This window comes from Vipera ursinii (genome assembly GCF_947247035.1).
Source record: "Vipera ursinii genome assembly, chromosome: 7".
NCBI lineage: Eukaryota > Metazoa > Chordata > Lepidosauria > Squamata > Viperidae > Vipera > Vipera ursinii.
This window is the reverse complement of record NC_139521.1, coordinates 11,001,458-11,028,022: the sequence shown is the minus strand read 5'-3', so window position 1 is coordinate 11,028,022 and position 26,565 is coordinate 11,001,458. Positions and strand designations below refer to the sequence as shown.

Below are 26,565 nucleotides of genomic sequence, written 5' to 3'. Positions count from 1 at the left end.
TACCACCAGTGCCCTAGCAAGGTTTCAAAAACTTGATGACCCCCCTGCAAAAAAAGGAAAAAAAAGTGATGAAGTACAGGTAGTCCTTGGCTTACAACAGTTTGCTTAGTGGCTGTTTGAAGTTATAGTGGCACTGAAAAAAGTGCCCCCCAAGCCACAGCCGAGCAAGACGCCTGTCTGCCTGCCCGTCAGCGCTCTTCCTCCTGTCCGAGGTTTTCATTGTTGTGAGCATTTCTGTTGAGGATTGGCAGCGGGGGTGGGGTGGGGTCTGCTGGGTGGTTGCAGCAGGTTTTGGTCACTTCACATGACCCTGGGACACTGTGACCGTCATAAATATGAATCAGTTGCCAAGCATCTGAATGTCAGTCACAACACCCTGGAGATGCTGCAACATTCCAGCTGATCGGTGCTTCTTCTGGGCTCAGCAGAAGCACCAGGATCAGTGCCGAGCTCCAGCTGGAGCCTGGCACTGATCCTGGCGCTTCCGCTGAGCCCTGACAGCCCTGCAGCTCCAGCCGTCTCTCGCTAAGGCTCGTGCGGTGCTGCCACTGGTTCAGCTCATTCCCCTCTCCACTACCACTTTTCTAGGACGGTCGCGTACCACCTGCCAGGTGCCCATGTACCACAGGTGGTACCCGGGCCACTGGTTGAAAAGCCCTAGACTAGCACTCCAAGGTCCCTTTCACAGTTACTGCTATTGAGCCAGGTTTTACCTAATCTTTACTTGTACAGTTGGTTTTTCTTGCCTAAGTGTAAAACCTCATTTTTCTTTCCATTGAATTTCATTTTGTTCAATAGCTTTGGCTACTTTTCACCAATAGAAGACAAATTTTTCCAAAGCCTTCCAACGACAGCCTTCCCTTTAGACAACTTGAGAGTCCAAAAGGGAACATAATCCAAATTTGACAGCATAGTTTTTGTGTTCGTTGTCATTGGTGAGGTGCTCATTAGATCCAAAAGGAGTGCGCTATTTTCATCTTTCATTTAAAATAAATATTTTCTAATTTATTTACATGAAAGTGACACTGTTGTCACTGCCCTCCCTTAACTTTAAATAGAGATATCATAGAAACACTATAAAGATGCACACAGAGTCACCATGTGAAAATCAGGCAGCCATATAAAATCTGTTTAATAAATAAAATAAATGTACATTTGCCATCTTGGTGGTAGTGTAATTATCGCAGGACAGGTAATTCTTGATTTACGACCAAAATTTTGGAGCCCCAAATTTCTGTTGCTAAGTGAGACACTTAAGTGAATTTTGCCCCATCTTGTGACCTTTATTGCCACAGTTATTAACTGAATCACTGCAATTCTCACATTAGCAACACACGGTTGTTAAGTGAATCTGGCTTCCCCATTGACTTTGCCTATCAGAAGGTCGCAAAAGGGGATCGCATGACCCCGGGACACCGCAACGGTCATAAATACGAACCAGTTGCCAAGCATCCGAATTTCGATCACGTGGCCGCGGTGAGGCTGCAATGGATGTGAGTGTGCAAAATGGTCAGAAGTCACTTTTTCCAGTGCCGTTGTAATTTTGAACAGACACTAAGCCAACGGTTGTAACTCGAGGACTACCTGGAATAACCTTGAATCTTGCTTTCCTCAGGCTACACCGACCCTTTTGAAAAGATTTGGAGTTGAGCATATTAAATCAACTGTTTTGACTCTGGATACTTCCCTGCGAATCTTAGTTCTTGGTGGAGAAGCCTGCCCTTCGCTAAGCCTGTTGAGAAGCTGGAAAGTAAAAGGAAACAAAACTCAACTCTTTAATATTTATGGTATTACTGAAGTTTCGTGTTGGGCCACATGTTACAGGATTCCGGTGGAGGCTTTTGACCTGGGCCATCGGTAGGAAATCTGCGTTTTTGCTGCCCTAGTGTGCCCTTTGGTGCATAAACGATAACAGTTCGATGCTATGGGGACTCTGAGTTGGGAATGTTTCATAGCAACAGATGGAAACTAGTCAAGGAGAGAAGCAACCTAGAACTAAGGAGAAACTTCCTGACAGTTAGAACAATTAACCAGTGGAACAACCTGCCTCCAGAGGTGGTGAATGCTCCAACACTGGAAGTTTTTAAGAAGAGACTGGACAGCCATTTGCCTCAAATGGTATAAGGCAGGGGTAGGCAACCTCGGCTCTTTTATCACTCATGGACTTCAACTCCCAGAATGCCTGAGTCAGCATAGCTGACTCAGGCATTCTGGGAGTTGAGGTCCATGAGTGATAAAAGAGCCGAGGTTGCCTACCCCTGGTATAAGGTTTCCTGCCTGAGCAGGGGGTTGGACTAGATGACCTCCAAGGTCCCTTCCAACATTATTATTATTATTATTATTATTATTATTATTATTATTATTATTATTATTATTTGTGAAATGGATTTGTTTCACCCATTCCAGGAACATTTTGAGTTCAGAGTTGGGCGTGCGTGACTTGAACCAAACATACTTCTGGAATGAGCCAAATAATTCATTCCAAACTCGGAATGCTTGGAACCAAAGCCGTCTTTTTCAAATTCAACTTGCACTTTTATGCATTTAAAGTACACAACTGAACTGGAGTGCTGGGCGTAATTTAAAAAGTCTCCGAACCAGGATTTGCAAGTTGACTTGTAGATAAAAACATGTAGCTGTTGGCAATGATTTTGCTTTCTTTTTTTAAAAAAAATCTAATTAATAATTGTGAACAATTTGGATAGTGACTTGTTTCTTTTTCTGAGGCTCTGAATCGAGAAATTAGTTCTATACTTTTTTTTCCATCCATGTTTCACATCTCTCTCTCTTCTGCCTGCTCAACCCATCCTTTTTTAGGTTTGATTCCTCTGTACCACTGGGAACACCATTATCTGGAACAACAGTTCAAGTCAAAGACGCTAATGGCTTACTTGTCCAAGAAGGTGAAGGCCAAGTATTTATAGGTAATTTTATTTTATTTTTGTCATTTTTTAAAATAATATTTTATTAGTTTTCTAATTTTACAATTTAAGTATTTAAAAAGCAACGTGGTGGCTGAGTTAGTCAATAGTTCAATAACATACATGAATCTTTAGTTCAAATCTCAAGTTACAACATCAGATATTTCCTCTTTTTCCCATAATATCTACTATCTCATATTAGGCTAATACAGTTCTTATTACTATCAACTAAGTAACAACATCATTATTACATTAAATCAATAATTTTTGGCGTATACATATCTTAATTGTGTCTACGTTCAATCCTTATATAAAATCAGGAAGCTGCGTTCAACAAAAATGAAAGTAGAAGCTTCTACAATCTTTATGGTCATGTGAGCAGATAGGAAGGCAGCGGCGTGCAACTCAAAAGGGCAACGCTGAGCTCTTTCTCACTCTGCATTACAGTAGTTCAGTGTGATAAAAATTAGCGATTAGATGGTAAAAGTTAGTTGATCACGCTTGAAAGACTCTTGTGTTCTTTTCCCGTATCGAGGTACCTGACTCAATAGTAGCAACTGTGAGAGGGATCTCGGTATCCTAGTGGACAACCACTTAAACATGAGCCAGCAGTGTGCTGCAGCTGCCAAAAAGTCCACTGCAATCCTAGGCTGAATGAACAGCGGGATGGAATCAAGATCATGTGAAGTGTTAATGCCCCCTTTACAATGCCTTGGTTAAGGCCACACTGGGAATACGGCATCCAGTTTTGGTCGCCACGATGTAAAAAAAGACGTTGAGATTCTAGAAAAAGTGGATAGAAGAGCAAAGATGATGAGAGGACTGGAGGCTAAAACATCATAAAGAATGGTTGCTGGAGTTGGGTATGTCTAGTTTAATGGAAAAAAGGACGAGGAGTGACATGACAGCAGTGTTCCAACATCTTCTAAACAGGGGTTGCCACAAAGAAGAGGGTGTCAAGCTATTTTTCAGACCACTGAAGGCAGGACCAGAAGCAACGGATGGAAACTAATCAAGGAGAGAAGCAACCTAGAAAAAGGAGAAATTTATTTTATTTTATTTTATTTTATTTTAATTCCATTTATATCCCGCCCTTCTCCGAAGACTCAGGGCGGCTTACAAGCTTAGCAGTAGCCTTCATTCTATGTATATGCCTGCTTATTGGGGCTTTCACACACACACACCCAAGCGGCATTATTACAAAGTCAGCTTAATTGCCCCCAACAATCTGGGTCCTCATTTTACCTACCTCGGAAGGATGGAAGGCTGAGTCAACCTTGAGCCCCGTGGGACTCGAACCTGCACTAATTGCAGGCAGCTGGTGTTACTTAAGGAGGCATTAGCCCACTGCTCCACCAAGGCTCTATCCTGACAGTTAAATTTCCTGACAGTTAAAACAGTTAAATCAGTGGAACATCTTGCCTCCAGAAGTTGGGATACTCCAACACTGGAAGTTTTGGAGAGCCACTTGTCCGAAATGGTATACAGCAGACATGTCAAACACAAGTCCCGGGGGCCGGATCCGGCCTGCGAAGTTGTTTCATGTGGCCCGCAAAGCCATCCTGGAAACAGTGAGGGAACGGCCCCCACTGCCTTGGCCCTGGCCCAGAGACCCTCAGATCTGTCCCACTCCTGCCCAGGCCCCCATAGGCACCTTTGATGAGAACGATGTAGAGCTGGCCACGCCCACCCAGTAGGCCATACGCACTCTAGCCACACCCACCCAGTAGGCCACGCCCACCCTGGCCATACCCACCCGGCCCCCTGAGGGCAACCGCGGTGCTGATGCGGCCCTCAATGAAATTGAGTTTGACACCCCTGGTATAGAGTTTCCTGCCTGAGCAGGGGGTTGGACTAGAAGACCTCCAAGGTCCCTTCCAACTCTGTTATTCTGAGATAATGGTATGTGGGAATAACTTTGGTAGCTAGGGAGGAAAAGCCATAGAGTAGATAAGAGGCAGATAAGAGGCAGCTGAGCCTGCAAAAGCGATGGAGGTGTGGCAGACATCTCAAAATGGACTCCCCCCTAATTTCCTGGGCTGTAAAAGCAACGGGAGAAATACATTTTCAGATTTGCAAGATTCTGTTAACGTAACCTTACGATGAAATAGAGTTGAACTCATCTGGGCATGCTTTGCGTCTGAACGATCTCAGAAAGCTCGAGAACCTCCCAGGGCTGATAAATCTCATTTAAGATCTTTTTTAGTGTGCACTATATGGATTGATAAGGAGAAGCCTGACTTACTACTTAGAATTGCTTTCCGTAGGAGGAAACGGACGGGTCTGCTTCATTGATGATGAAACCACATTGCCTGTGGGCACAATGAGAGCCACCGGAGATTATGTGAAAATTAAGAACACGGACATGTTTTTCTTGGGGCGGAAGGACAATCAAATTAAGCGTCATGGCAAGCGTCTCAACACTGAGTATGTACAGCAGGTGAGGTGATAGGTAACTATTTATGAGAAGGTTTTTTTTTTAAAAGTAATAACAGAAGTGAGTTTGGTCCATGAAGAATCTGGATGGATAGATGTTACCTGCGTTTTTGAAATTACTTTGATATTACTTACATGGGAACAGACTGTTTAGTTAGTTACTCCTATGTTTTGAATTCTATCACATTCTCCAACTTCCATTTGTATTATGACATAAGGGGCACCAGAAAGCTTAAAAAATCAAAAGATTAGGAAGCCATAAATTGAAGAAAAACTACCAGGAACAAACCTTAGGACAGGGGTCTTCAAACGTGGCCCTTTTATGACTTGTGGACTTCAACTCCCAGAATTCCTCAGCCAGGCACGCCCTAGTAGTCTCCCATCCAAAGAGCAACCAACTTTGACCCAGCTTAGCTTTGCTGAGATCAGCAGAGGCCTGGCTGAGGAATTCTGGGAGTTGAAGTCCACATGTCATAAAAAGGCCAAGTTTGAAGACCCCCCTGCCTTTAGGACAACCAACAGAAAAGATCTTTAAGAGCCCAAGGTGCCATTTGAAAACAAAGCTCTTCATGAAGATGAGAAGGAGTCGCAATACAACAAGAAAAATGAGAGAGGGATTCTCTTAAACAAATACAAGGGGATATCTGTACCCTGAACGTATCAATGTGATCCTACACTGTGAGCAGTGCAAAGTCAGGTGAGGATGCTGGCTGTGTTTCCTGTTTTCACCTTGGAGAAAAAAACTGTCAGGCCTAAGCCTAAAGACAACACAATGAGATCCAGTTGAGTCCAGTTCCTTATTGGCTTACATCTAATAGACAGAAAGATTTTATTTTCCTGGGCTCCAAGATCACCGCAGACAGGGACTGCAGCCAAGAAATTAAAAGACACTTGCTCCTGGGGAGGAAAGCCATGGCAAACCTAGACAGCACACTAAAAACCAGAGACATCACCCTGCCAACAAAAGTTTGTATAGTCAAGGCCATGGTCTTCCCAGTTGCAATGTATGGCTGTGAAAGTTGGACCATAAGAAAGGCTGAGCGCCAAAGAATTGAGGCCTTTGAACTCTGGTGCTGGAGAAGACTCCTGCGAGTTCTTTGGACTGCAAGACGATCAAACCGGTCAGTCCTAGAGGAGATCAACCCTGACCGTTCTTTAGAAGTCCATATCCTGAAGTTGAAACTCAAATACTTTGGCCACCTAATGAGAAGGAAGGACTCACTGGAGAAGAGCCTAATGGTGGGAAAGATGGAGGGCAAGAGAAGAAGGGGACGACAGAGAATGAGGTGGCTGGATGGAGTCACTGAAGCAGTAGGCGTGAGCCTAAATGGACTCCAGAAGATGGTAGAGGACAGGAAGGCCTGGAGGAACGTTGTCCATGGGGTTGCGATGGGTCGGACACGACTTCGCAACTAACAACAATAGACAGAATCTCACCAAACTAAAACTAACCTTCTAACCTTGGGAGATGTGGCTAGCATGAACCCCGTTCCTTCCTCTCCATCCAGTTCAGGACTGCAGTCTTGTCTTGGGCTTTGGAAAGTGCTGGCTTCTCATGTTTATATTCCATCACCAAAAAAAAAAAATCATGCGTATCCATAGTTAAACAAGAAAGAGGGGGAAAAAAAGAATCTCGGTTACGCCACAACAGGTGATAACATCTAGTCAACCGGCGGAACCGTAACCCCCCTCATAAAAACCTGTATGGGGCAGAGCAGGTAATAAATGGATAGGAGACCACTAGGAAATCCCAGGGCCATCACATAGACTGGGATATTTAAAGCACAACCTGAAAAGGAACAAAGATTATTCAGTTCCATCATAAGTAGATGGGCATGCCTACGAAGACACACCCAGTGCCAAACATAACTTAAGGGAGTGTATTTTTTCTTTGGATAAAAAAAAGAAAGCCAATTTAATTCAGTGAAACCTTTTACATATACTGTATGTTCTGCTGGTGTGTCTACCTTTTTAATGATTTAAGCATATCTTTAAATATTTAAACTTGCTACAAGTCCCTTGAATACCTAACAGATGAATTAATCCTTCCTTTATTACCCCATCCAATTAATGAGTGCCTATAATTTTTATATTAAAATAGGTTTTGGTTTCAAATAATTGTGATAATTCATGGTGGGGCAATGATACAAAATGAAGACAATGCTGAGTTCATAAACAGTGCAAGCAATATTTATTACTTGCAATAAAATGGTCTCCAGCCATAATGCTAAGGTGTCAAAAGAGAATCTCAAAGAATAATTGATATCAAGGTGAGTTCATTGAGGCTGGCGGAAAAATAGAGACTAAAATTAGAGGTACAGTGTTCCTACCGCTAGGAAGAACATGACAAGAACTCTTTCTTTATGGATGGTGTCATACTTACCGGGCCTAAATTCTCGAATATGCCATATCAAGCACATTGATCAAAGACTAATAAACATTTGTCTTTCTGCTCCATATCAAAGCTGGCTTGAAGCAAGTGTGACGGTTTCACTGGCTTCATATTTAGGACCCAAGCAGCAGTGAGCTTCAGACATTAGCATAATATGGTAACAAAGAGAGATATCTGTGACGTTCTTCAATGGAGTATAGTCAAGACCTAGTGGAGGTTTTTTTTCCCCGTCTTGGTTCGGAAAAGACATGCTGTGTGGTAGCAAACCACTTTGAAAATGATGTAATTTGCTACATCTCACCTTCATTAAATGAAAAGTTGAGTGGAATCAGACGGATTGGCGTGTGGTTGGGAGACCACGAAGAAATTACAGAACCGTAGGCTAGGCTAAGCTTCCCAGTTGCAATGTATGGCTGTGAAAGTTGGACCATAAGAAAGGCGGAGCGCCAAAGAATTGAGGCCTTTGAACTCTGGTGCTGGAGAAGACTCCTGCGAGTCCCTTGGACTGCAAGGCGATCAAACCGGTCAGTCCTAGAGGAGATCAACCCTGACTGCTCTTTAGAAGGCCAGATCCTGAAGCTAAAACTCAAATACTTTGGCCACCTAATGAGAAGGAAGGACTCACTGGAGAAGAGTCTAATGCTGGGAAAGATGGAGGGCAAGAGAAGAAGGGGACGACAGAGAATGAGGTGGCTGGATGGAGTCACTGAAGCAGTAGGCGTGAACCTAAATGGACTCCAGAAGATGGCAGAGGACAGGAAGGCCTGGAGGAATGTTGTCCATAGGGTCGCGATGGGTCAGACACGACTTCGCAACTAACAACAACAACAACAACAAGGCTAAGCTTAGAAGTAGAGAAAGTAATGGCCAACCACTTCTGTGTTGTTTTCAAACAAATCTACGTGGATGAATAAAAGTAGTCTCCAGGACTCAAGTGAAACTTAAAAACTCAGTTTAATTCCAATTTTGTTTGTTTCTCCACAGAGAAGTGGAAATTCTGAGATCAGGTGTTAGGAATAAAACAGAGCAGTGGTTCTCAACCTTTTCTTCACCACGGACCCCCTTTAAATAGCTTTTGTGGCCGCAGACCCCGAAGACTTAAGATTCAAAATCATAATATTTGTTCTTTGCATCCCTCTTGGCAATACCTGTTAAAACCTTTTAGAACAGATTTTGTCCTCAGCACTTCAGCTGCTCTTGACATTAATTACCATATTTTTTGGACCATAAGACACACTTTTTTCCCCCAAAAGTGGGGGGGGAAACGAGGGTGCGTCTTATGGTCCGAAGGTGATCCGTATGGCCAGCCCCAACCTCCACAAGTGGAAAGCAAGGGAGATTGTCAGGAGCACGAATCGGCACGTGCTGAGAAACGCCGATCTCACGCTCCTGCACTCTCCCTCGCTCGGTTTCAGCTTCCCTTGCTACAAGAGAAAGCAGGCTGAAATGGAGTGAGGGAGATTGCCAGGAATGCGAATCGGCTGATCTCGCGCTGCTGCAATCTGCCTCGTTTCAGCCTGCTTTCTCTTGTAGCAAGGGAAGCTGAAACCGAGCGAGGGAGTGCAGGAGTGCGAGATCGGCCGATTCGCATTTCTGGCAATCTCCCTCACTCCGTTTCAGCTTGCTTTCTGCAAGAGAAAGCCGGGCTGCAGGGCCGCCTCCGCGGGTACTGCTCTAAATGCAGAGAGGGAAGGACAAAGAGGGAAGGAAGGAAGGAAGGAAGGAAGGAAGGAAGGAAGGAAGGAAGGAAGGAAGGAAGGGACAATGGGAGAGGGAGGGAGAGAAAGAGAGAGAGAGAAAAAGAGAGAGAGAGAAGGAGAAAGAATTTTTTTTCTTGTTTTCCTGCTCTAAAAACTGGGTGCGTCTTATGGTCCGGTGCGTCTTATGGTCCGAAAAATACGGTAGGCTGGTTGGACTGTCTGCACTTTCACGGAACTGAAGATTACTTGAATTATAAGGGGAAGAAAAATATTGGGGTCTTCATCTTCATGGGTTTCTATACTTTTCTCAGAATCATTGTGATTTTATTTTGCAGGTGGCAGAGAGCCTCTGCACAGTGGAAACCTGTGCTTTGATATGGTACCAACAAGAAAAATTAATTTTGTTTGTTGCCCCCAAAGCTGCTTCAAAGAGGCATCTTTTAAAAAAACTCCAGGAAAGTCTCCCTAGCTATGCAGTTCCAGATGAGGTTTTGCTGATTGATACTTTGCCATTCACATCCCATGGTAAATATACGTATATATGCCTGTGTCTATATTTTTTTAAGATAAGAACCTTTATTGTCATTTTTTACTATGAATACACTAACCCACATTAAAAATGAAATTGTTTTGCCTCCTCTGAAAAGGAAGTATAAATCTACCAATAACACACATATACAGTCATGGCCGAAATTGTTGGCACCCCAGAATTTTTTTCAGAAAATCAAGTATTTCTCACTGAAAAGTATTGCAGGAACACATGTTTTGCTATACACAGGTTTATTCCCTTTGTGTGTATTGGAACACAACAAAAAAAGGGAGGAAAAAAAGCAAATTGGACACAATGTCAAACAAAACTCCAAAAATGGGCCGGACAAAATTATTATATTTGGTTGTACACCCTTTGGAAAAAATAACTGAAATCAGTCGCTTCCTATAACCATCAATAAGCTTCTTACACCTCTCACCCGGAATTTTGGACCACTCTTCCTTTGTAAACTGCTCCAGGTCTCTCTTATTGGAAGGGCCCCTTTTCCTAACAGCAATGTAAGATCCCTCCACAGGTGTTCAATGGGATTCAGATCTGGACTCATTGCTGGCCACTTCAGAACTCTCCAGCGCTTTCTTGCCATCCATTTCTGGGTGCTTTTTGACGTATGTTTGGGGTCATTGTCCTGCTGGAAGACCCAAGATCTCGGACGCAAACCCAGCTTTCTGACACTGGGCTCTACAGTGCGACCCAAAATCCTTTGGTAATCCTCAGATTTCATGATGCCTTGCACACATTCAAGGCACCCAGTGCCAGAGGCAGCAAAACAACCCCAAAACATCATTGAACCGCCACCATATTTCACTGTAGGTACTGTGTTCTTTTCTTTGTAGGCCTCATTTCGTTTTCGGTAACCAGTAGAATGATGTGCTTTACCAAAAAGCTCTATCTTGGTCTCATCTGTCCACAAGACGTTTTCCCAGAAGGATTTTGGCTTACTCAAGTACATTTTGGCAAACTGTAATCTTGCTTTTTTATGTCTCTGTGTCAGCAGTGGGGTCCTCCTGGGTCTCCTGCCATAGCGTTTCATTTCATTTAAATGTCGACGGATAGTTCGCGCTGACACTGATGCTCCCTGAGCCTGCAGGACAGCTTGCATTCCTTTGGAACTTGTTTGGGGCTGCTTATCCACCATCTGGACTATCCTGCATTGCAACCTTTCATCAATTTTTCTCTTCTGTCCACGACCAGGGAGATTCGCTACAGTGCCATGGGTTGCAAACTTCTTGATAATGTTGCGCACTGTGGACAAAGGCAAATCTAGATCTCTGGAGATGGACTTGTAACCTTGAGATTGTTGATATTTGTCCACAATTTTGGTTCTCAAGTCCTCAGACAGTTCTCTTCTCCTCTTTCTGTTGTCCATGCTTAGTGTGGCACACACAGACACACAATGCAAAGACTAAGTGAACTTCTCTCCTTTTTATCTGCTTTCAGGTGTGATTTTTATATTGCCCACACCTGTTACTTGCCCCAGGTGAGTTTAAAGGAGCATCACATGCTTGAAACAATCTTATTTATCCACAATTTTGAAATGGTGCCAATAATTTTGTCCGGCCGATTTTTGGAGTTTTGTTTGACATTATGTCCAATTTGCTTTTTTTCCTCCCTGCACAGGGAATAAACCTGTGTATAGCAAAACATGTGTTCCCGCAATACTTTTCTGTGAGAAATACTTGATTTTCTGGAAAAATTTCTGGGGTGCCAACAATTTCTGCCATGACTGTATATATACACATATACACACACACACATACATAAACATTACTCACTGTCCATTTTGAACAAGTGGACAGTGATTAATATTTATGTGTTTGTGTGTGTGTGTATACACACACATTAATCACTGTCCATTTTGAACAAATGGACAGTGATTAATATTTGTGTATGTAGTGGAAAGTGGAAACTTAAGACTTCACAAGTTTGATGCTATGTGGAACAAAACTGGCTGAATCTGGATGTTCTGCTTCTGTTCTGACACCTCCTCCCAGAAGGTAACAAGGAAAACAGGTCGTGAAGAGGATGAATGGTGTCCCAGGCAATCCTGTAGACCTTGCTCAAGGATGGCTTATATGCCATGTTTGATTATGCAGTATTTATTTATCGACTTTATAAGCCACCCAATTCCATCACAACTTTGAAGGCGTGAACTAATTAAAGCAGAGTGATATAAAACCAGACAAGAACAAATGTACAGATAGAACACCAATTCTATCAGATCAAACATCGCACGAGGGAGCCATCTGCCATGCTAGCTCATTAATTCAGAAACTGATTGGGTGTTTTCTTAGGCTTCCAAATGTAAATAATATTTTATTGGAGCATCTTGTTACAAAAATAGCCTGGGTTTTATTAGGGCGTAGGAAAACCTGAGAGAAGCCAAGTCAGACTGATTATGTGCCATCAAGTCAGCATCAAGTCAATTCTTACGGATCACACACAGACATTTTCTCCAGGATGACCTGTTCCTGTCTGGTCCTTCAGTTGCACTCACAACTACTGTGCTACTTGGATGCTGTGTGCATTCAGTTTGCTTCTGGTCATCCTCTTTTCTTTTCCACTTTTCCCAGCATTATAGACTCCTGAAGGGAGTTGAGAATATGTCCAAAGTATTATCATCATTAGCTATGGCAAATCTAGACAGCACACTAAAAAACAGACACATCACCCTGCCAACAAAAGTGCGTATAGTCAAGGCTATGGTCTTCCCAGTTGCAATGTATGGCTGTGAAAGTTGGACCATAAGAAAGACTGAGCACCAAAGAATTGAGGCCTTTGAACTCTGGTGCTGGAGAAGACTCCTGCAAGTCCCTTGGACTGCAAAGCAATCAAACCGGTCAGTCCTAGAGGAGATCAACCCTGACTGCTCTTTAGAAGGTCAGATCCTGAAGTTGAAACTCAAATACTTTGGCCACCTAATGAGAAAGAAGGACTTACTGGAGAAGAGCCTAATGCTGGGAAAGGTTGAGGGCAAGAGAAGAAGGGGACGACAGAGAATGAGGTGGCTGGATGGAGTCACTGAAGCACTAGGCGTGAGCCTAAATGGACTCCAGAAGGACAGGAAGGCGTGGAGGAACGTTGTCCATGGGGTCGCGATGGGTCGGACACGACTTCACAACTAACAACAAATGATCATCATTTATGTCTGGTTATTTGTGCCTCCAGAACTCTGGACTGAGTTTTTCTGTGAGCCTCGTGTTTCTTTGCTTGGCTTCCCAGGAGTCTGCTCCAACTCCAGAGTTCAAAAGCATCAATACTTTTTCTACTCTTCCATTATCCAAATTTAACTTCCATAGAGTCTCACGTGGACTGTACCATTCTGATGTTTGTAGAGATACAGGTACTTCTCAAATTACAACGGTTCATTTAGTGACCGCTCAAAAGTTACAGTGGCGCTGAAAAAAGTGACTTAGGACAATTTTTCACACCTAATGACCGTTGGCAGCCTCCCCATGGTCAGGTGATCAAAATTCGGACACTCGGCAACTGGTTCATATTTATGACCGTTGCGGTGTCCTGGGGTCACGTGATTCCCCTTTTGCAACCTTCAATGGGGAGGGCCAGATTCGCTTAACAGTAATGTTACCGACTTAATCGCAATAGTTCACTTAACAACGATGTCAAGAAAGGTCGTAAAATGGGGCAAAACCCCACTTAACAAATGCTTCACTTAGCAACAGAAAGTTTGGGCTCAGTTGTGGTCTTAAGTCGAGGACTACCTGTACACAAATCATCGCATCTGAATATATTTTCCAAGGCCATCTGGATTAGTGTACCAAGTTTTAGTTTGTGGCGTATTTCTTTGACTGCTGGTCGGTTTGTTGGGAAAGCTGGTGGCATAAGACAGAGGCTATCCACCTTTTACGTATTCTACACAAGTACATAGCCGTTCTTATTTATTTATTTATTTATTGATGGGATTTATATCCCGCCCTATCTCCTGAAGGACTCAGGGCGGCTCACAATAAAACATATAATAGGTACATAAATCAAGATAAAATGAAAATTGAGAACATCAGTGCAATAAAAAATTAGAGAATTTTAAAATGAATTAAAAATACTAAATATAAATTAATTAAAATGCCTGTCAGTCTAGGTCAGCTTGGTGGAACAGGTGTGTTTTGAGGCCGCGGCGAAAGGATTGGAGGTTTTGGGCTATCCGAAGCTCAGGGGGGAGCTGATTCCATAGGGTTGGTGCTCCCACAGAGAAGGCCCTCCCCCTGGGGGTCGCCAGCCGACATTGCCTAGCTGACGGTACCCTGAGGAGGCCTTCTCTGTGTGAGCGTACTGGACGATGGGAATTTGTTCCCGGCAGCAGATGGTCCTGCAAGTATCCCGGACCTAAGCCATGTAGGGCTTTAAAGGTAAGTACCAGCACCTTAAATCTCACCCGGAGGGCAACTGGTAGCCAATGCAGCTCACGCAGGAGGGGTGTAATATGGGAGTATCGGGAAGCTCCCATCACAACCCGTGCAGCTGCATTCTGCACCAGCTGAAGCCTCCGGGTGGTCTTCAAGGGCAGCCCCATGTAGAGAGCACCCGGAGGCTTCAGCTGGTGCAGAATGCAGCTACACGGGTTGTGATGGGAGCTTCCCGATACTCCCATATTACACCCCTCCTGCGTGAGCTGCATTGGCTACCAGTTGCCCTCCGGGTGAGATTTAAGGTGCTGGTACTTACCTTTAAAGCCCTACATGGCTTAGGTCCGGGATACTTGCAGGACCATCTGCTGCCGGGAACAAATTCCCATCGTCCAGTACGCTCACACAGAGAAGGCCTCCTCAGGGTACCGTCAGCTAGGCAATGTCGGCTGGCGACCCCCAGGGGGTCGCCAGCCGACATTGATGACCTGGAGCCAGTTTGATGACCTGGAGCCAGTCTGTTTCTCTATGTTTGATCCAGACTGTGGCTTCCTGAATTATCTGTAGCTGTTGCATCAAGACAATGAGATGTCCTGAAATTCCCATTTTTCTAAGCACGTTCCACCACTTGACATGGTCGGTACAGTCCAAGGCAAAAGAACACATTGTAGTCTTCCTTTTGTTATTCTTTGGTTTTCTCAATTTTCTAGGGTACATTAGCAATAATGTTTCTTGTTCTTTGACTTATTCTAATGCCGGCTTAAACATCTGGCATCTCCGTCCCATTTAGGACTCTGATCTGAGTTGGACGATCCTCAGCATTATTGTAGTAGTATGTAAGAAGTCCGGCTAACTTCAATTGATGGCTAATCTGTGTACCGCTGATTTGTGTTCCTAACCAGAGTCTCAGCATTCAGACACTGCATGCTTGATGATGTTCTTGTGTTTCTTATTCAGATATATCAGTATTATTTTAAAGTAAGTGTCTGAATGTGTGAATTAAGTACACAGTACACATGTATATATATATATATATATGTTATTTGTAGTTTTACTTTCAGTAATGTCATCTGTGGGCTCGAACACATCTGTGGATTGTCCCTGCAGTGGAGTGTTAAATTACAGTAAAGGTAATAGGACTGCTTTGTTTTAATATAATGAAAACTTGTTTTATTTTTTGCTTTGTGCCAAGGCAAAATTGATGTGTCCAAGCTGAACCAGATTTACAGCAGCCACCTGAATTCTCGAAAAAGTGACAGCACGCTAAGCGAACAAGAACTATGGGAAGGCTTGCAGAGGCTCTGGCAGGTAGTCCCATTAAACTGCATTATTCACATATCAAAAGAATTCTCTTAAATATACATATTTTAGTCATTTGAACAAGGGAGAGAAGAACAGGAATGAATATTCTTGGGTCTCCACATGGTATGGGCTGTATCTTCTCTCACTGACTTGGATTCTTTGCAACAGCTTTGGGGAAATAATTACATTGCCCTAAAAACTCAGAACTCAGATAATGGTAGGCAGTTGTAATGAATAATGCTGTGCCCAGTGAGCCATTAATGCTTGCCTCTCTGGGATAAGTTGAAACGTGACTCATTTTGTAATAAAAATCATGGCCAAAATAATTGAACAGGTCCAGCTTTTCTGCGTAAATCAAATATCAAATATTCAAAAGACCCGTTTTTATTCACTGCACCTGTTTCTAATTTATTACAAGTGAGACGACATGTCGAAGATTAACTGCCCTGTCTAATAAGCAAGCATCGGAACGGGTTTAAATTAAATTAAACACTGAGCTTCTAATATTTATGAGCTAGAATCCATATGCAAGTGGCAATATATGCATTCCAATAAGTTGCATTCTTCTAAGGTGGCTTGCATGTTGTTTCCCTGTATACTGTAAAATTATAAAAGTAGGTAAAGGTAAAGGTTCCCCCGCACATGCGTGCTAGTTGTTTCCAACTCTAGGGGCCGGTGCTCATCTCCGTTTCAAAGCTGAAGAGCCAGCGCTTCTCCGAGGACGTCTCCGTGGTCATGTGGACTAGACGCCAAAGGCGCACAGAACGCTGTTACTTTCCCACCATAGTGGTCCCTATTTTTCTACTTGCATTTTTACGTGCTTTCGAACTGCTAGGTTGGCAGAAGCTGGGACGAGTAACAGGCGCTCACTCTGTTACGCGGCACTCAGGATTTGACCCGCCAAACTGCCGACCTTCTGATCGACAAGCTCAGCGTCCTAACCCACTGAGCCACCGCGTCCCTATAAAAGTGGCTACAATCCTTTTCTTTATTTATTTATTTTTTAAAATACAATTTTCCTTTAAAAAAACCCCCTTCCCCCTCCCTCCTCCCCCCCTACCTCCCCTCCTCCCCCCTCCCTCCTCCCCCCCTACCTCCCCCCTCCCCCCCTACTTCCCAGAGCTGAATACAAGGTATATATATATATATATAAAAGCAAACCTAAGCAACCATATACTAACAACTATAAATTCTAAAATCCATCACTCTCTAGCTTATATAGGATAAAACAAACCTTAACAATATTAAATATATGTATAAAAAAAACTAGAATAAGAAAAGGACACTCTCTAGCTTATATAGAATGGAACAAACCTTAATAATATTAAATATATATTAAAGACAAAAAAAAAAGGAAAAAGAAGAAAAAAACCCCTTCTCAACCCTATACTTATCCTAAATAAACTCCATCCATTTTATCCATTCCATGATATAACATTCTTACAAATAATTTTCCAAATTAACCAAGGATCCCAAATCAAAAAACTTTAAAGTCAACTCTTCTGTAATCGGCCGTTCCTCTTCCAGTACCACAATCCAAAAAAGCTCACCCTTTCCACAGAACCACCAAATATAAAAATATATTGCGTCTACACCCAAATCTTTTCCCCCCTCCCCTACATGACTACTTGACTATATCGTGAAAGTTCCATAGACTTCTGCAATTCCTGCTACTTTCTCTTCTTAGATCGTTTTGCAGCAGCACGCATCACCCTCTGTTTTATAGATTCATCCGACGAGGTTGTATCTTGATCTCCTCCAACACCGTTGTCTTCTATCTGACCATCTTCGGCCTCTTGATGCACTCCTTCTCCAGATCCCTTTCCAGCTTCCAAAAGTGTTAATGGCGTTGCATTTAAAACATTATTGTAGAAATCACGCGCTTGCATCACAGTAACCAAACGGTACTTTTTACCTTCGTGCGTCACCATCAACCCCACTGGGATCTCCCATCTGAACCTTATATCTCGCTGCTTGAGCTCTTGCACAAGAAATGTAAAATCCTTCCTTCTCCTTAGAATCTTTGGAGGAATTTCTTTTAAGACCAAAACTTCTTGATTAGCAATCATAACTTTAGTATCATAAGCAGCTTGTATAACTTCATCTCTAGTTTCCCTTTTTGCAAAATATACCACCACATCTCTAGGCAACTTTCTCTGTCTGGCAATCCATGAATTCACACGAAACACTTTGTCCATGCCTCCTTTTATTTCAGATGCTGGCTGTTTCAACACTATTTCAAAAGCCTCAGAAACCAGCTGCTTTAGATCTTCCTTAGTATTCTCCTTTAAGCCTCTAATTCTAATGGCAAACTGCATCTGGAAATATTGAGCAAGACACAGTTCCCTTTCCATTTTATTTTCATTCTCCAATACTTTTGCTTCTAATATAGCATTCTTTTGAGTCAAGTCTTCTAGCTTTTCCTCCAATTCTTCCACACACCGAGCCACTTTAAGCACTGAAGTCAAGATGTCTACCCTCATCGCTTTGAGCTTCTGTTCCATCCTCTCCTCCATTCTCTCCTCCAATTTCTCCTCCATCTGTGCAAATCTAATATTAATTGATTCCAAAATTACCTGGGTATGTTTTTCAAGAGCATCTTGTAAGTCCTTTGATGTCAATACATCAGGAGGATGCAGCGCCTGCAATAATGATTGTTGCACGGGAGAAGTTCCAGCACTCCGAAGAGTTTTAGGGGGTGGTTTAGCCGCCATCTTTTACCAAATATGACGCACTTTCACTTCAGATTTGTAATCCAAAAAAGTCCATCAAGCTGGAGAGTAAAACATAGTAATCCTCTTTACCATTTCCTCTTGTATCGCTCTGCCTGCTCCTTTAAATCATAGTCATTCCTTCAGGCAGGGGTGGTCGCAGACGGCTGGCTCTGCTCCAAGAAGTCAGGAGCAGAGGCGACGGCCAGCTGGGAGCAGCCCAGGCTACGGGGGAGTTCAATCCTTCAGCCGCCCAAGCCATAAGCTCAGGCGGCCCTGGAGAACTCTACCCCTACCTGGGAGCTCGCCCCCTCCTCTTCTCCCGAGGAGGGGGCTTCGGATTCGCCCGAACAGCTGATCGGCGCTGTTTCGGGCGAAAAAACAACAGCTGAGCCGCGGGCAGCCCGGGAAGGCTCCCTCCGTCGCCGCGGAGCCACCGGAAGTCCAAGTGGCTACAATCCTTTATAGAAGTTCCTACCCATTTTATTCTGCTAAGATGTTCAACCTGTAACGCATAAAATTGGATCAGAGGCTATATCCAGAAATGTCCATGGATTAAGCATATCAGTCAGTCACAACTTTCCTAACGTTGACTTTATTCTCATCATTTCATTTTGATACTGTTTTCCCAGAGGTTTTTATCTGCTTTCGAAGATTTAAAGATAGTGTTCTTACCTGGCTTCAGAGAGCTGGTGTCTCTTCTTACGTAGTGTTTATAGCCTGTCCTTCCTTCTCTTTTGAGTCTGTTGGGTCCCTACTGCTTTAGATTAGATCAGGGGTGTCAAACTCAATTTCATTGAGGGCCGCATCAGCATTGCGGTTGCCCTCAAGGGGCCGGGTGGGTATGGCCAGGGGTGGGCATGGCCAGCTCTACATCATTCGCATCAAGGGTGCCTATGGGGGTCTGGGCAGGAGTGGGACAGATCTGAGGGTCTCTGGCAGGAGGAGGGTCTCTGGGCCAGGGCCAAGGCAGTGGGGGCCGTTCCCTCACTGTTTCTAGGATGGCTTCGCGGGCCGCATGAAACCACTTCGCGGGCCGGCTCCGGCTCCCGGGCCTTGTGTTTGACATGTCTGGATTAGATTATTCACTTGCTTTGCTACTAGGTATGCATGTCTGATGTAAGCTAACGCCTACGCGATCACAAGTTGTTTCTTCCTTTCTCTCCCTCTGCTCCCAGTCTATTCTTAATCTTCCAGATGGCTCCAGTTGTATTTTGGAAGAGTCACAGTTCTTGCCTAGTGGTGGGGATTCTTTAAAATCGCTACGGCTTCATGATGAAATCGAACGCATGGTAGGTAGGCCTATTCCTGACTTAATCGAAATGATTCTCAGTCGTTCCCTCCGTGAGATCTACAAACATCTCCTAAAAGCAGCTTTCCCAAGTGAGAAGCTTCCCGTAAGCGGTCATGGTGCTGTAAAACGAAAACTGAGTGACGCTCCCAGTGAAGAACCAGATAATCAGGGTGTGGAGCTTAAACCCGGAAGCACCCCGAAAACTGAAGCGGCCACCGTAGGTTTTATTGCAGTAAGTCGAGGAAACCACTTGGTGTCTGTCAACGAGCCTGTGAAGAGCCAGACTGAAGCAGAACAGGCAGAAAAGAAGGAAGCCTTGCAAAATAGCAACATCCGTGCAAACATAACAGGAGGCTATTCCGCTGAAGAAAATTTGGGTGAAGCATACCTTGGTGAAATTACCCCCAAACTAACAATGCACATAAGATGGAGATCGGACCTTGGCAAGTGCGTTGATGCGTCTCCACTACTCGTAGTTCCAATTCCCGACAAATCATCTGCTTTGGTTTATATTGGATCTCATTCTCACGTGATTCAAGCGATTGGCTTACATTCGGGCAAAGTCAAATGGACCAGAAACCTTGCAGACCGGGTTGAGTCCTCCGCGTGTATATCTAAGTGTGGAAACTTCATTGTTGTTGGTAAGTATTCAAAATCCTTGGCGGTAAAGTATAAGCAGAAAATCAAGAGAGTGATATTTTGACACATCAAATGCAACGAAGAGCGTTGCAGGATCCAATCTGGGTTGGACACCAGGAGTCTTCTGAGCTTCCGGACTCATCCTGGCTCTCACGCTCAGGGAACTTCTCTCTAGCAGAGCCTGTGCTTTGGGCTACTCTCCGTGTGGTATTTATAGGGTGCCCGTTGTATGTGGCCTTTTAGATGTCGATTGGGCCATTGATGACCCCCAACTATCACGTTGTTGGCTGTTGTTTCCTTGTGCTGCCAAGCCCTTAGGACAGGGGTGTCAAACTGCTGGCCTGTGGGCCAGTTGCATCATGCAGAGGCCGCGCCCCCCCTCCCCCCCAGCTCCAGCAATGTGGAAAAAAGTCACGATACATCGTGACAAATGTGTCACATGACGTGGCGAGTTTGACACCTGTGCCTTAGGAGGATGGGCTCCAGCACAAGTCCGAAAGCTCGGAAGACCTAAACCTCTGGTCCCTGGTTGGATCCTGCAATATTATCATGGGACACGTCTATTTGCCTTCATACGTGAACGAACAGTATTTGTAAATTCAACAACGATGACTTTTATGAATTCACCTTACTCGTTTGAATGTTTGAAAACTGGTTTAATGGGCTGTAGCGGTTAATTTTTGTCTGCTGCAAATGAAATGAAGTATATACAGGTACTATGTGGGGAAAAGTATTTTGAGATTAGACCCCCCCCTCTCCCGCCCTCCCGCAGAGTCAGAAAAGAGCAGCGGGGGGCTCCAGAGAGAGACCAGCATTGGCAAGATGGCGGACATAGCGTCACAATCCAAACTCTGATCCTTTGGCGTAGGCCTGCCTTGCCAATTTTCACCACAAGGCATCCAGACCTTTCTTGTGATCAGAGCTGCCTCTCTTGAACGTGGAAAATATTTTTCGCACCTCTGATTAGAACACTTTTCCAAATGCACCTGTTTTGTGGGGCTGTGATTTTATGCAGGCTGTTACAACGGATTGGTATATGTGCTCCAAAGCAGTAATGGGGAGGTCCACTGGGCATTTCCCACGGAAGACGCTGTGAAGAGTTCTCCCGCTTTAGATCCTTCCACAGGATTATTCTTCATTGGATCTCATGACCAGCATATATATGCTTTGGATATATACGTAAGTAAATGTGAATACGTCGAGAGCTAGTTTGGTCCAGATGGATTAAGGCAGGGGTCCCCAACCGCCAGGCCACAGCCCATTCAAGGTGCTGGTGATGACCTATAAAGCCCTAAATGGCTTGGGTCTGGGATATCTGAGGGAACATCTGCTGCCAGCATCAAGCTCCCTTCGTCCTGTGTGCTCCCACAGGGAGGGTCTCCTCAGGGTACCGCCGGTAAGAGATTGCCGGCGGACAATACCCAGGGGGAGGGCCTTCTCTGTGGGTGCGCCGGCCCTTTGGAACCAGCTGCCTGTAGAGCTTAGGACTGCCCCCGACCTCAGTTCATTCCGCCGGGACCTGAAGACCTGGCTCTTTGAGCTCTCTGGCCTGGACTGAGGGTATTAATTGGGGTTTTAACTGGTTTTAACTAGGTTTTTTTATATTCAAGGTTTAATATAATCATTTTAATTGTTTTAACTTTTGTAATTGTAGTATTGTTTCTTTTAAAAAAACCTTGTGAACCGCCCTGAGTCCTACGGGAGAAAGGCTGTATATAAGTCTAATAAACTAAACTAAACATTACCGGACCACAGCCCTTCCGGAACAGGGCTGCAGGCATGTGTGCGCCACTTGCGCAAATGGAGTTACATACTATGTGCGCTTACCGGCTGCTCAAGTGGAACCATCCTCTCTTCCCCACCCCACTTCCCCTCGCTGCTGCCACCGGTCCACAAAGCCAGAAACTTTGGGATCCACTGGGTTTAAGGGCATTGAGCTAGAAACCAAGAGACTGTGAGTTCTAGTCCTTCCTTAGGCATGGAGCCCCCTCGGTTTATTTTGGGTCTGTCACTCCCTCTCTCTCAGTCCTAAGAAAAAGGTCATGGCACACCAGTTTGAAAAGGTTGCCAAGAAAACTCTGCACACCTGTCAGGTAGTCAGCAGGAATGAAGACTGACTCAAAAGGAACAAAATTGAAAACAAACCCTAGGAATGTTGTTATTCACGGGAATGTCTTCCAGCCTAGTCTCCATTTCATCTCAAATGCCACATCAGAGCACTTAGAACTGCAGCCTTAGATATTGAGGTTTATAATCTAATTCCAGTTCCAGAATATATTGTCGACAGGAGCTATAGATCATAATCAGCTCTTAGCCTTGCTTGGGTTTTTTAACGGATTGGATTAAAAAAACTTTAGGCACCACTTCTTGTTTTAAATCTCCCAAAAGAGCCTTGGTGGCGCAGTGGGCTAATGCCTTCTTAAGTAACACCAGCTGCCTGCAATTAGTGCAGGTTCGAGTCCCACCAGGCTCAAGGTTGACTCAGCCTTCCATCCTTCCGAGGTAGGTAAAATGAGGACCCAGATTGTTGGGGGCAATAAGCTGACTTTGTAATAATGCCACTTGGGGTGTGTGTGAAAGCCCTAATTAGCAGGCATATACATAGAATGAAGGCTACTGCTAAGCTTGTAAGCCGCCCTGAGTCTTCGGAGAAGGGCGGGATATAAATGGAATTTTAAAAATATGCAGCGCTGACAACGCTAGCTGTTTAATTATTTAACCACGCTATTATTATTATTTGCTTCTGCTCAGAAAAAAAAACCCACGAAAGATCATACACATTTCCAGCCTGTGGTTCTTCATTCATTCTTTCCTCCATTGCCTACACCAGGGGTAGGCAACCTCGGCTCTTTTATGACTCATGGACTTCAACTCCCAGAATTCCTGAGCCAGCCATGCTGAGGGGAAAGGGAGAGGTTTCCAAGCTGAGCCATGCTGGCTCAGGAATTCTGGGAGTTGAAGTCCACAAGTCATAAAGCGGCCTAGGCCAGGGTAGGCAACCTTGGCTCTTTTATGACTCGTGGACTTCAACTCCCAGAATTCCTGAGCCAGCCATGCTGAGGGGAAAGGGAGAGGTTTCCAAGCTGAGCCATGCTGGCTCAGGAATTCTGGGAGTTGAAGTCTACGAGTCATAAAAGAGCCAAGGTTACCTACCCCTGGCCTACACCAAGCAAGAGCTTGCTACTTGTTGTGCTACCTTTATTATGCATGCAAGCTATGCTGCAGCATTATTTTAAACAGAATATTTGAGGTACGTCCTTATGTATTTGGTGTTAAGTTTATGCTGTACAGCAGATCATTCTTCTGGAGAGAAGCAATTTAAATACTGACGTAATAATAACTATTTGTCTACTACAATGTGTAAGAATCAAAATAATAATGTTGGAACAGATATAGATTTAGGAATTGCTACAGAGCACAAGAAAGCCAGTTTGGTGTCAGTACAGAAACCCAAGAGCCCAGCCAGTTCTGGTCCTGCCTTAGTCATAAAGATTGAGTGACCTTGGATGGATGGCAAACTACTTCTGAAAAATCTTGCCAATAAAACTGCAGGGATTTGTCCAGGCAGCCTCTGAATCATATAAGATTGAATGGAAAAAACCCCCACCAAAAACCCTGAGCATAAAAGATTCACATAAAGAGAATATAATATTTTGAAATGGATTGCTCTACAGTAAGACCCTGTATGTTAACCTTAAGTTAAGGTGAGTCACAGCGTGAAACATATATATTTTTTTTGACAGAAGAAGGAATGTGTTTGGAGGTTACACTGTGAATCTGGAGGAATATTTTCTTCTCCTCACCTAAATCTGTTGCCACATCACCTGTACGTTGGTACTCTGGGAGGACTGCTACTTGCTGTTAACCCTGTACGTAACTTCCTAGTTCTGCATGTGTGAGGTTCTAGATTCACTAAAGGCATTAAAAACTCAAGGGGCTACGGAGAAGGGAGAAAATATTTGGATAATAACATTACAGTTATTGAACATATACCCCTGTTCTTTTCCGATGCAAGGTTTTCCAACTACCTTACCATATATTAATTCAAAGTAATTATACAAATGGGACGTGGTGGCTCAGTGGATTAGGACGCTGAGCATGTCGATCAGAAGGTCGGCAGTTTGGCGGGTTGAATCCCGAGTGCCGCGTAACAGAGTGAGCGCCTGTTACTCATCCCAGCTTCTGCCAACCTAGCAGTTCGAAAGCACGTAAAAATGCAAGTAGAAAAATAGGGACCACTACGGTGGGAAGGTAATGGCGTTCCGTGCACCTTTGGCGTCTAGTCATGCCGGCCACATGACCACGGAGACGTCCTCGGACAAGCGCTGGCTCTTCGGCTTTGAAACGGAGATGAGCACCGGCCCCTAGAGTTGGAAACGACTAGCGTGCATGTGCGGGGGAACCTTTACCTTTACCTAATTATACAAATGGCACATGTTGAGGGATCAGAAGCTAATTATTTTACAGATCAGCTCCTTGTAATTTACCTCTTGTGGAATCGTCAACAAACTATATAGTATATACAGAGATTACACAAGTAAAAATTGAGTGAGCGATTTTGCAGAGGTATTACGCTGCACCACTGAGCAAGCACTCTTCATTGTTTAATATGATTTCATGATTTCTTAACTTCAACCGTAGATGCTTTTTCTTTAAAAGGTACGAAATATAAGAAAGCAGGGGCAATCAAACTCCTGCAGAAATGGACATGGTTGCTCCTTTGTTATGTGTTTTATAGATAGATTCCTACGTGCAGGAGGCATAGGGAATGACCTTGAAGGACAGAGCTGCTTAAGGAGGCCTTGAGTTCAGGCCAACCAAGTAATTTGAGAAAGCAGGGCCTTCCCTAACTCATGAAGATGACCTGAGGGAGGGGGAAGCACATTCAGACTTGCAAGATTCTATAACCGTGGTGGCGAACGTATGGCACGCATGCCACAGGTGGCACGCAGAGCCCTCTCTGTGGGCACATGTGCCGTCGCCCCAGTCCTGGGCCTTCAAGCTGGGTTTTATAAAACCTTTTCGCTTTAGGCCGCTGTGTGCAAAAAAAAAAAAGTTCAATTTCAACTTCTCGCGGGGGAAAAAAAAGATCTTGCAAAGTTGAAATTGATTGATTGAACTTTTTAGTCCCACCCAGTCGGCCGTTACCACCACAGCCACGCCCACCCAATGGGCCACACCCACCCTATGGGCCACGCCCACCCGGCACCCGACCACACATAAGTGGTTTTTGGTTTGCAGTTTGGGCACTCGGTCTCTAAAATGTTCGCCATCACTGTTGTATAACTATAGTTCTTACAATAAAAGTAGTCCCGTCCTATATGGCCTTGTTCTCTCCTATGATCTACTTTGTAAGGTTGAGATATAGGTGTTTCTGTGAACCTGAACTTAGGAAAATTCTTTTCCCCCATTGCTTTTTAGTTAGTTAAGTTAGTTAAGTGATTATGTGTGCTTGTTTCCAGTCTTTGGATGCCTTAATTTCCCATTAGTTTAACATTTGAGCATCTTAAAAGGCAGCTTGTGTTAAATTGTTTGCTTTTGCAGGTTATGGGAAATACTGTTTGGAGAACCGTTTGTGGAAAACCTGTCTTCTCATCACCCCATTGTGACAAAGACTACGTATATGTTGGCTGTGTCGATGGAAATTTATACTGCTTTAGTCATTTTGGAGAAAAGGTTAAAATTATCGTATTATTGAATAGTTGAAACTTCTACAATAATTAGTTTAATCTGTTTTTTTTTACTATTAACTTTAGATTTGGTTTTTATGGTGCCCATAGAAGCTTCTTCTTTAACATCTGCCATTTTGCTTCCCACAATAGTCCGTTAAATACCTGTGAGAGTGGGGCAATTTAGGATGGGTTTGAAACTCTGAGAAAAGAATACGGTGAGAATTTTGCTTTTGATTTGTAGTTCCAGAATACAGAAAAGTCCAAGACATTGTCAATGCAAGCAAAATGGTGCTCCTCTGGGTAATTCTTCTAATCCTTTGACACTTAATGTAGAAACTCTTGGTGGGAGAGTCCTTAAAGAGCCAAGGTTGCCTACCCCTGCCCTAGTTGAACGGGTCAGTGATTGTCATCTCAAGTCTCTCCTCTGCAGAAATCTGTAGCTCTTCCAAGACCATCTAGTTTCATTTTTTTTTAAATTCCATTTATATCCCGCCCTTCTCCGAAGACTCAGGGCGGCTTACAAGCTTAGCAGTAGCCTTCATTCTATGTATATGCCTGCTTATTAATTTCATATTATTTGCAAACAT

At 43.9% G+C, this 26,565-nt stretch overlaps 2 protein-coding genes across 2 annotated transcripts in view; both read left to right on the top strand.

Moving 5' to 3' along the window:
• The window catches only part of PPAT (phosphoribosyl pyrophosphate amidotransferase), a 320,661-nt gene that overhangs the window by 92,544 nt on the left and 201,552 nt on the right, over positions 1–26,565 (top strand). The gene's annotated exons all lie outside the window — the stretch shown is intronic.
• AASDH (aminoadipate-semialdehyde dehydrogenase) overlaps positions 1–26,565 on the top strand; it is a 41,741-nt gene that overhangs the window by 12,023 nt on the left and 3,153 nt on the right. Inside the window, exons 7-15 of the mRNA XM_083367230.1 lie at positions 1,616–1,857; positions 2,818–2,924; positions 5,189–5,361; positions 9,785–9,974; positions 15,553–15,668; positions 19,552–20,308; positions 21,322–21,485; positions 24,050–24,175; positions 25,851–25,982. Of these exons, the coding sequence (XP_083223356.1) occupies positions 1,616–1,857; positions 2,818–2,924; positions 5,189–5,361; positions 9,785–9,974; positions 15,553–15,668; positions 19,552–20,308; positions 21,322–21,485; positions 24,050–24,175; positions 25,851–25,982 (2,007 nt within the window). The remainder of the gene's footprint in view (positions 1–1,615; positions 1,858–2,817; positions 2,925–5,188; positions 5,362–9,784; positions 9,975–15,552; positions 15,669–19,551; positions 20,309–21,321; positions 21,486–24,049; positions 24,176–25,850; positions 25,983–26,565) is intronic.